Here is a 10,801-nt window from a genome sequence, read left to right as displayed (position 1 = left end):
AGGCCCTGAGTTCGGTCCCCAGCTCTGAAAAAGAGAAAAAAAAAAAAAAAAAAAGAAAAAAAGAAAAAGAAAAAAGCATGCACATCTGACCAGGAATGCATGGTGTGGTGAGGAGACAGGTGGGAAGTGATTGAGTGATTATCTTAGGATGGACCATCTGGGTGAGCTCTGTTGTTACATGCAAACCGCAAAGTCCACACAGCCTTGAACACCCAACCTCTTTTTATCTTGACAGCTAAGCAGGGTCAAGGCCTGGCTTAGTACTTAGATGGGAGACTGGAAAATAAGAAGCTGAGGAGCCTAGCGATTCTCATGGAGAATTTACCAAGCTCTGGAGAGAGAGTATGGGTGCATGTGTGCACACGTGTGTTCATACAAAGCAGCCTCAGTCCCCACAGCTGGCCCAGTCCTGATCCCTCCCCCTACAAAAAAAAAACAAAAAACAAAAAACAAAAAAACAAAAAAAAAAAAAACCTGTCTGTCTACAAAATGCTGATCTTAAAAAAAAAAAAAAATTCACAAGCAAAGGAACGCCAATGCTAACCACAAAATGTCAATAGAATGTGAACGGTGGGCCCTAAACTGCCCGTGAACCCTCATGATGCACTAGGAAAGCTCTGTTTACACAGGGATAAGGATCGGGAAAGACCACAGGGAAATGTGAGCAGGCAGAAGGGACTGGGTGGGGGAGGGGGGGTCTATGAACCATTTATGTGTTCGGGAATTCATTATCCTCCAACTATGCCAATGCAGATGGATTCCATGGCCCCACAGCCCCTTGCTCCCATCTCCTCAGTAAGTTCATCAAAGAGGGACAGCTGCCACTTTCTCATTCTGGGACAGTGGCAGAGCCTGGGTTGAGTGGACCCCCTCCTGCATCTGTCTCCAGCATCTCTCCCACATCTGGCCTGAGCCCAGACCCCCTCGGGGCCGCCTTGCCTCCCGACCTTCCCTTCCCTCACTCCCGATCTCTCTTCATTCCTCACTAACATCTGGCCATGGCTTCACACAGAACCTCCCGGTACAGGCTTCACTTCCCAGGGCCAGAACGCCCAACCACAGGGTCGCCCAACTCTTGGGCACTGTTCTTTGACAATGCTCAACAAAGGCATTTGGGTGATCAAAGTAGTGGGCAGGAGGCCCAGATGCCTGGTTCTAAAACCCTCCATTCCACTTACGGGTGACTCTCCAGCAATCCAGCCCTACCTGCCTCCTCCGACCTTTGTAAGTCTCCGTCCCCTTGCCCTCAGAACACAAGGGGATATGGAGGACACACACTGGCTCTGGCTGTGGACAGGGCTGTCTATGGAGGCCGTATTCTCTCTCACATCCTCCTTGTTCAAACTCTCCAGGACCCCCAGAGCCAAGCCCTCCCTAAGTGACTGATTTGTAAATATGGAAGGATCACATCCGTGGCTCACCTTGCAAATAAGGGCCTCAGCAGGCCACTCATTCCCAAATAGCCTTCCCCGCTGTGAAGTCAGTCTACAAACTATTCATCAGGGATTCCTAGGTCCTCCTTCACCACAGACTCACTTCTTAATGACACACAGCAGACGCCTATGAGTATGTAAAAGGGTCTCTAAAGCAGTTATGGGTCAGAGGAGTACTCACCACCATATTTGCTGTCTTCCACCCTCCACCCTGCTTCACTCCCTTCATCCCAACCACGAGCTACTGCTCTGGGTCCTGCCTACTTGGCTCCCTCACCTCATCTTAAGGGTAGTCACGACAGTCAGGGACAGGCTGTGCTACAAGAGGTGTGGATGTCAGAACCCGGATAAGGAAGCTTGCAGCTCCTCCTGACTCATCCCTCCTCCCCAGGCAGCCCTAGGCTTAGGATCCTCTGACCGTAGCCTGAGAATCCCATGTCTTACCCTCTTTGTCCCAGACCCAAAGGCTGCGAGGCTCTACTTTTGACTCTGTAAAATTCTCTCACGACAGATCTACAAAGCCCCAACACCACCTGGTCCCCTCACTAGAACCCCATTCTCTGGCCCCTTGAGGAGAGCCAAAGACAAGATGTCAGATTGCCACAAACACCAGGGCTACCTTTAGTCCTTCCCCCACAGAGCCATGTGCAGACACGGGTGTGTGGGACCGGCAAGGAAACTCTGGCACCGGAAATGCTTCCTTGATACTACTCACAGAGGTAACCAAAACCACGAGACTCCCCCAGAACTACAGGCAGACTTCTCTATGAAACTGAGCCTACCTCTAATACCCAGGAGAGAGACCTGGCCAGAGCCAAAAAGCAAGAGAGAAACACACGGGCAGGAATTAAAGAAGGAAGTTGGGCCCAGGTGGGGGTCTGAGGAGACTCCTGGGAGTTTGCCTGATGGAGGGCCTGGACACCTGCCCCCCTCATCCTCAAGGGAGTTCCCATCACACAGGCTGGAGAAGCAAGCACCAAGGTGAAAGAATGACGCTTTTCTTCACGCCCAAGGGAGATGGGTCCTTGGTATCTGTCCCCACAGCAACGCTGTATGAACCTCATCTACTCAGAGATGAAATGTACATAAGCCGTAAGTGAAGGGAGACTTTATTGAGTGGACCTGGGAAACTAGGCACCTTTGGAAAAGTCACATTTTGGGACTGGAGGGGAGACTGGAGAGATAGCTCAATGGTTAAGCTCTTCCAAAGGCCCTGTGTTCAATTCCCAGTCCCTACATGTTAGCTCACAACTGTTTGAAACTCTACATCCTGCACCCTCGCATGGACACATCTGCAGGCAAAACACCAATGCACATAAAATAAAAATAAACAAGTCGCTAAAAATAAAAAAAATTAAAGTCACTTTGGTCCCAAACAAGTGACTCAGAAACTTCTGGAACATGGACTGTAAAAGCTTGGCCTCCAGCTTCCTATCTCAGGCTCCCAATTTAACCTTGGGAGGCCCCTCTTTCCCTTCTATTCCCAAAGCCAAGCTCTAGGCACAATTTCATGTCAAAACCATGTTCCCGTGGGATGCAAAAACTCTTAGTACACACTTTTATCTTATAAACATGTATATATGTATTACTTTTATTGCAAGGCTGGGGATTCAAGAGAGCCCAGAGCTCGCTAGGCAAGCATTCTACCACTGAATTATACCCCCAGCCTTTAATATTTTTATTCTTAGGTTACTACTTTTACCTTTTTTCCTATTTCCAATTAGGGCTCTTATTTCTTTGCAGTCCTGGTCTCTTTTAAGACCAGCAATCTCGAGTTCAAAACTGATCTGCAGGTACCTGCCATGTGGCTATATTTGATCTGGATCCTTTCCTAGAGCAGCCTCCAAATAAAGTTTCTTGCTGAGTGGAGAAGATGAGGCCCGGAGTGATGTGGGCCTGAAGTATCAACTGAAACCTCAGAGCAAGGGGCCTCAGATGAGATGACAGTGTTCCCATCGGCTTGATTAACAGAGACCCAGAGACTCTACAAGCTATGCCTTCTACTGAGATGTGGGTGATGACCACGGACAGGCAGAGAGAGTACTTGTCTCCAGGAGACAAGAAAGAGAAGCCAGGGGGTTGGAGATTTAGCTCAGTGGTAGAGCGCTTGCCTAGGAAGCGCAAGGCCCTGGGTTCGGTCCCCAGCTCCGAAAAAAAGAACCAAAAAAAAAAAAAAAAAGAGAGAGAGAGAGAGAGAGAGAGAGAAGCCAGGATTCCATTTTCAGGCTAAGGAGACAAATTCCCACCGCCATGGCAGTGAGTCACACGCCTGGACTCTCTACTCATTTCTGCAGCCAATGGTCAGCAGCTGCTTATCTGTGATTCCCTCCCTATGACCTGAGGGCTCTGGACTTGATGCTATCCCAGGCCTTTGCTGAGAAGGCATAAGTAGAGAATCTGGCAGAAGAGTGGAATATACCAGACACGGCTCAAGTGCTGGCCAGTTTCCACGGGCTGGCAGTGGCTTCCGCCTGAATGAACTTCAGGTCTATCCTGGCCCCTAGCCAGTCACCTCTTTAGGTTGATACCACACCAGCCTTACCCTCTACCACACAGAGCTGAATCAAGAATCAGGTCCCTCCATCAACCAACCAAATGACTTCAGGCAAACCTTCCTGGACCACAACCAGGAGGCAGCTCCCCGTGTAATCTGGTCACTGGTTTGCTGAGGACACACTATCTACAGTCAGTCAAGTCTGCTCCCCATATAACCTAGAATCTCTACCATGACAAGGCCCCACCATCCCCCATCTCAGCACTCTGGGCAGGCCCAGACTTAGAGAAGGACTGCACAATTTCACTAGAAGAGGCTTTATGGACCCCCAAAGTCTCTTGATAACAAACAAGTCCAGGTGTGGTCAGAAGTGGGGGAGGGATTTGTTTCTGATTTCCTCCTCAATGAACAACACACTGGGGAGAAGTACTCGAGGCCAGGGACCCTGGCAAGAAGAAAAAGGAAGAAGTACTTGTTTATTGGAAGATAACGGTTCAGAATTATGTCCTCAAGCCCCAAATGCTGCCAGACTTACCCGTCCTGACCAATCCCCAATAGTGATGACCATGGACATCCCAAGAAAACTGTCCACAAGCAGAGACATAAGCTGAAGCCACCAACCCAAGAATCCAGGACAGCAACACCAGACGTTTACAAGAGAACACCAAGCACCCAGGAAAACAAAAGCCAAAAGCTGGGTGGTGCTGATGCACACTAATCCCAGCCCTGGGGAGGTAGAGGCAGTTGGATCGATGTGAGTTCAAGGACAGCCAGAGCTACACAGAGAAATATTGTCTCAAAAAACAAAACAGCAAAAATAAAACAACAACAACAAAAAAACCCTTAAAAAACAATCTATAATCCCACAGGTTCTAGACCGGTGCTGAACCATGCAGAAAACTTCTGTGAAATTTAACTGAGCTTGGTAACCCACATCTGTAACCCTAACACATGGCAGGTAGAAAGAAGCAAGAAGGATCAGGTGTTCAAAGCCATTCTCAGCTACAGCAGGACCAGTTTGAGCTACATGAAATCCTGCTTCAAAATAAGAAATCAATTTAAAAAAAAAAAAAAGAATCTGTGAAATAGGTTCCTACCTGACCCAGAATGGGAAAATAGAAAGAAGGTTGTACCAAGACCTGGAAAAAAAAAAGTTTAAAAACGCAGCAGAAGCCATATTTTCCTCTAAACAGCTGGGAGGCAATGGGATAGCCCCCACAAGTTCTCTCATTGGAGGTATCGATGGGGTCGCTCTAGGCTATGCCCCAATTCCAAGCAGAAAACGACAAAGGCTTCGGTAAGACAGAAGGACAGCAGTGAGATGTGGGGGAAAGAACTCTGGACGCAGAGGGAAGAAACCTGACGGCTGTCGCTGACCACTTCCCAGTTCTCCGGTCATATGTGGAAAACGGGAGCATGGCATAAGATACGGAATACATTGACTCATGACTCCGGGGAGCCCTTCACGGGATGGCCAGATGGATAGACTCCGGCCAGAATCACAGCCTGGCTGTCTCTCGTAGCACTTGGTGGGAACACAAATCAGTAAATCTGAGTCTCAATTTTCCATCCCTTCAGTAGAAACAGCTCACTAGGATGCTCCACACCACAATGGCTATGACAACTCTCCCGGCTGTGTCCCTACTTCCTGCCTTCTATGGGAGACCACCCTCCCTTACATCGCCTATCTGCTGGTGACACTCTGAGCTCTAAGGAAGAAGCAGGGTATCTGATAATCCTGTCTTCCCTCCTTACGTCTCTTCACATAACCTAACAAGCTTTCATCCCTGTTCCTTCGGATCTTGATAACAGCCATTTCTGGATTCAGGGCAGACAGGATCTCCATTTGACTGAGAGCACTGAGCTCCCACAAGTCAAATACCATCTGGAGTTAAGCAAAGACAGCTAGTGATCAGAATTTGCCACAATCTGTCTCTTGACCTGAGCCATTGACGGAATGGCTGGACAAGACTTCTTCCACACCAAGACTCCAAGGTGCTGTCGCCTACTCCAACTAGGCACAGGTGGCTGAGTGGCCCCGAGGCCCAGTGTTCTGTTCCCTTTCTCTAGGATAAGCATCGGGGTGTACACTCCCAGGGGCTGAGAGGTGGTCCTTCTGAACTGGCAACTGGGACCCCAAGGCCACTCAGGACATGTTTGACTCCTGGCTTAAAAGCAATCCCAGTTGGGTGAGACCTGGCTGGAAGGAAAAGCACGCGATAGATAGGGAGGGGGGTGGGACTCACCTCCCTCAGCAGCTGCATCCCTTCTAGCTCGTCTTGCTGCTGCTGGGCCACCGTGACCCCCAAGACAAGCGTATGCACAACACAGGAGACCACGGAGATGATCACGATGGGGCTGAGGCTGAGTGGCAGCGTTATGAAGAAGGAGAAGACAAAGAAGGCCTGCCAACCCACAGTGTCACTGGCTGCGTGGGCACGCGAAAAGTTCAGGCCCAGGTAGGAGAAGATCTGGGCTGTGATGAGCAGCCACAGCAGGTAGGGTACCACTTTGCGGCTCACTCGATCCGGGAGCAGCCCCTTTTTGCAGAGCACGAAAAGGATGATGTCCAACACCAGACCGACGCCTGCCACCATGAGGGGCGCCAGCTTGTCGCTGGAAAAGACCACCGCGCACATCACTACCACGTAGCAGTCAAAGAGGGCCGCAAAGACCACCAGCACCAGCAGTGTCTCATGGCGCTGCCTTTTAAAGTAGGTCTGGTAGAGGTTCTCCAAGGACTCAGGCACGAAGGTCAGCCGCATAAAGCGAGGCAGGCACAGGCAGGACCCAGAGTTCCGCACAGAAATTTCATGGGTCCGGCCGACCCCGCGGTCGGGGTCAGAGGGCAAGCTGACTGAGTACTCGGCTGAGTACTCTGCCGAGTACTCGGGATCCGAGAAGCCCTGGTTCCTCGGCATGTTGACTGGTGGCTGCTTCTAATGAGGGAGGGAGAAGTCCAGGTCAAGCCACTTCACCAGGGCTTCGTTAAGACCTGGGAAGGCGGGGAGGCTCCCCTTGGTTGTGGGTGAAGGGCGTCCAACTGGAGCTGGAATGTTTAGTGGGTTCCCAGGACACAGGTGGCACCGATCATCTGCAACTTAAAAGGACATGGCTAAGTAGAAGCGCCTCTTTCCTCGCCACCCACCCTACCCCTCACACAGATCCATGCTATACAAGCCTCCAACACCATAGCCTCCCAAGCACGCCCACGCACACTCTCAGTCCGGTCCACACCAGACACCCGGTTTCCTGCGTCGGGTTTCTGGAGGGGCCTAGCCATCTCTCCATCCCTCACATGCCCGGCTCTATCCCTGACTTCCTCACCTAAATTCCCTCCAGGCCCAGTGCCTCCAAGCTGAAAATAAAACGTGCCTGGAAGGAGCCGGGGCGGTCCTGGGGATTCCCTCATCTCCCTTCTGTTTACTTCCTTTCCCCCACCCACCCCTGGGAGAATCCAACCCCTTCCCAACCTCGGGCTCTGCAGCCTCGTGGAAGCCCGGCCCTGGATCCTGGTTTGGCGCTGACCTGTGCGGGAACTCGGGAGCCGCGCGCTCCGGACCAGGGCTGCGGAGCCGGGCCAAGCGGGCTTCAGCGAGCCGCAGGCTGCTTCCCGCAGTGCCGCCGCGCCAGCTCCTCCGCCCGGAGCCTGTGCGCGGGTCCCCTTGCGGTCAGGCCCCGGGTCGGGCCGGTAGAGGCGCGGGGCTGTGGTTCAGCATCCGTGGTCGCAGAGGACGGCGGTGGCTCACGCTGCGGATGGCGGGCCCAGGCCGGGGCAGCCTGCCAGCATCCTCTCCCCGCACGCAGGGCGAGCCAGCCGAGTCCGTGCGCCGCGCTCTGCACACTGATTCACGCGCGCCGCAGGCCCCAGGAGGCGGGCGGCCCCTCCCCGCCTTGTCGCCGCCTCCTGGACGCCGGGTGGAGGGGCCCCTCGCTGTCCCCGGTGTCCCCCCACTTGCCAGCGCCCGGAGATAGCTGCGTGGAAACGCCGAGTAGGTGGCAGACAGAAAAGAGCGAGGTGACTCCACGCTTTGCCTCGAACAGACCGTGTTACAGAAGATCAAAGCCCAGGACGTATCCTCCCTGCAGGTGAGGCGTGCTGAGGCACCCCAGCCGCCCTTCTACCCTGGTTTCCTTCCGGGGAAAGGAGAGGCCCTGGCTGAGGTTTGGGGACCGCTCCCCGAATGGGCGCGCCCCATCTCAGTGTCTCCGCCTACCCTGGCAGCCCAGACGTCAAGCGTGGGGCTTGATCTCTCCTCAAGGGAATATACAGCCTAACCTGGTGACAAAAGAGGCCTGGAGTAGCTTGCTTGGTACCTGGCACGTGGGCCCGAAAGAGGCCTTGCTTCTCGAAGATCTCCATCCTACCAATTGAGATGTGTTTGGATTCTTCCTTAAAGACGCAAATGTTCCTTTTGAATCTATCAGTCTGCTAAGCCGTGGTATCAATTTTGACAGAACACCTTGTTAGGAGTAAAAGTCGTTTTCAGAAGAAAATGTACTCAGGGGACTGGGAAGAGCCCTCAGCATCAAGGGATCACTTTGGGAGGCAGCTCAAGATGAGGAAAGAACAGCCATAGGGGTTGGGGGGGGGGGGGCTGATTAGAGATGCCCTGTCAGTCATGGATACGTGTCTGTTTAGAACTATAGTCGTACATTCACAACATCCAGGGAATAGTCCGTCAGAGAGTCGGTCTGCCACTGCTGTGTGTACAGGTGTCCATCATTGTATCTGAAAAGATCATCTCCCCGACCCTGCACCCTCCCCACACCCGTCCCACGTGCCTCAGCCCACATTCCCCATGGCTTTGATTAGCAAGGCAGAGCATAATAACTCAAATAGAGAAGGAGGGTAATCTGAATACAGCGAAGTCCCATCATTTTAAGTTGTTTGGGGTCCAGAAATTTATTTCAGCTTGTTGCATAACGGTATAGGGCCTGGCTTTTACTTTTAACAAAGGAATGGATTGATTAAAAGAAGAAGAAGAGAAAGAGAGAAAAAAATAGCTGCTAGGCTATGAATTCATAGAGTTTCTGACCAGCATTCACACCAAGGCCTGGGATTCAGTCCACAGGATATTAAATGCTGTGATCCTAGTACAAAGTTCAAGGTCACCATGGCTGCATGAGACCTTGTGTCATGGAAGGAAACCATTAGATGAGTCTGCCTGAACTGCTCGGGATGTAGCTCCGTGGTAGAGGACAGTCCTTGTATAAGGTCAAGTTGACTACAGTGGTTAACGTACTTGCTGTTCTTGCAAAGGATCCATGTTTGGTTCCCAGCACCCACATTGGGTGGTTCACAATCTGTAACTTTAGTTCTAGGGACTCTGGCGCTCTCTCCTGGCCTTCCTGGTCTCTGAGAGCATCAGACACTCCAGAAGTGTATACACACACACACATACACACACACACACACACACACACACACACACACACACACACACTGCACATACATATAGGCAAGTCAGAGGTTAAGAGCACTGACTACTCTTCCAGAGTCCTGAGTTCAAATTCCAGAAACCACATGGTGGCTCACAATCATCTGTAATGAGATCTGATGCCCTCTTCTGGTGTGTCTGAAGACAGTGACAGTGTACTTACATACATTACATAAATAGATCTTTAAAAAGAAAACATTTTAAGGATTCATAAATATCATGTTAGGGTTTGTTTGTTTAGTTAGTTTAGTTTTGTTTTTTTTTTTTTTTTTTTTTTTTGAGATGATTTCTCCGTGTAGCTCTGGCTGTCCTGGAACTCTTTTCATAGACCAGGCCAGCCTCAAACTTAGAGACCTGACTGCCTCTACCTCCTAAATTCTTGGATTAAAAGTGTACACTATCACAACTCACAGGTTTTATTTTGACACAAGGGCACTCATATTACATCTCTGAGTCTCCCCAACCCTTGGGGCCTCACTAGTCCTTCATGTGCCAAGGCCAGGCCACATGCCTGAATCCTGCCCTGAGTTCCTCCATAGGCCTTCCGAAACTACCTACGACCCAGCCCCCACTTCCCACCCTGTTCTGTTTAAAGATTTACTTATATTTCCTGTGTCTGAGTGTTCTGCCCCTGTGTACTGTGTGCATTACCAGTGCTCAAAGAAACCAAAAGAAGGCATTTGGATCCCTGGGGACAGGACTTAGGGACAGATGTGAGCCACCACATGGGTGCTAGGAGCCAAACCCGAGTCCTCTGCAAGAGCAGCCAGTGCTCTTAACCACTGAGCCATCTCTCCAGCCCGCAGCCCAGTCTTGTGAAGGAAATGGGGCCACATAGAGACGCTGCTGACCTCTCCCTTGCTGTCCACTCATTGTCCTTCCAGAATCCCCCAGGGCACCTTACCATCGCTACAGGAACCCGTTACCTGGCATGTTCTAAGAGCAAGGCAGACATTAGGGAAGACATAGCGCTGGCCTTGTCCTCTGGCTGCGGCCAGCTCTGCCAGGCACCACATCTACCAACACGACAGACCCTCAGGTATCTGCCATTCAGAGTTGCCAGTGACTTTACAATTGGACAAGGGTCCATCAGGTTCGCAATGGAGGATCTGATCGGGCCTCAGGGCATGGTGCCTGGAGCCACGTGGTCAATGCCTAACAACAGGAAAACCTGCAGCACAGTCCAGTCCTGCTCCAAATTCCCAGTCAGGGCTGTGTTCTTTCCTGTGGGTCCTGGAAGACTACAGGAGGTCAGCTGAGGCTTCCCTGACAGTTAAATGCATGGGGTGAATATTCCAACTCAGAGGAGCTGCTCACTGCCCCAGCCCACCCTGAAGGAGATTGGGAACTCATCTGTGTGAGCCACAGTGCCTTCCAGGGTCCCTGCACTAGCATAGCTAGACACTGTGGCAGAGTGAATGGCTGAGTCCCTG

At 51.5% G+C, this 10,801-nt stretch overlaps 1 protein-coding gene across 8 annotated transcripts in view; it reads right to left on the bottom strand.

Annotated features, from left to right (window-relative positions):
* The window catches only part of Adcy3 (adenylate cyclase 3), a 78,918-nt gene extending 71,145 nt beyond the window's left edge, over nt 1–7,773 (bottom strand). For 2 of the 8 annotated variants that reach the window (XM_087554559.1, XM_087554563.1), the window contains exons 1-2: nt 7,401–7,773; nt 6,174–7,027 (exon numbers count right to left, since the gene is read on the bottom strand). In XM_087554559.1, the coding sequence (XP_087410685.1) occupies nt 6,174–6,848 (675 nt within the window). In that variant the 5' untranslated portion in view covers nt 6,849–7,027; nt 7,401–7,773. The remainder of the gene's footprint in view (nt 1–6,173; nt 7,028–7,400) is intronic. The other 6 variants (XM_087554560.1, XM_087554564.1, XM_087554557.1 and 3 more) reach the window with 4 other exon arrangements.
* Between the last annotated feature and the right edge of the window lie 3,028 nt (nt 7,774–10,801).

Source organism: Rattus norvegicus, chromosome 6 (assembly GCF_021556685.1).
Source record: "Rattus norvegicus strain SHRSP/BbbUtx chromosome 6, alternate assembly SHRSP_T2T, whole genome shotgun sequence".
In the NCBI taxonomy this organism is placed as follows: domain Eukaryota; kingdom Metazoa; phylum Chordata; class Mammalia; order Rodentia; family Muridae; genus Rattus; species Rattus norvegicus.
This window is presented reverse-complemented; position numbering and strand designations above follow the sequence as displayed.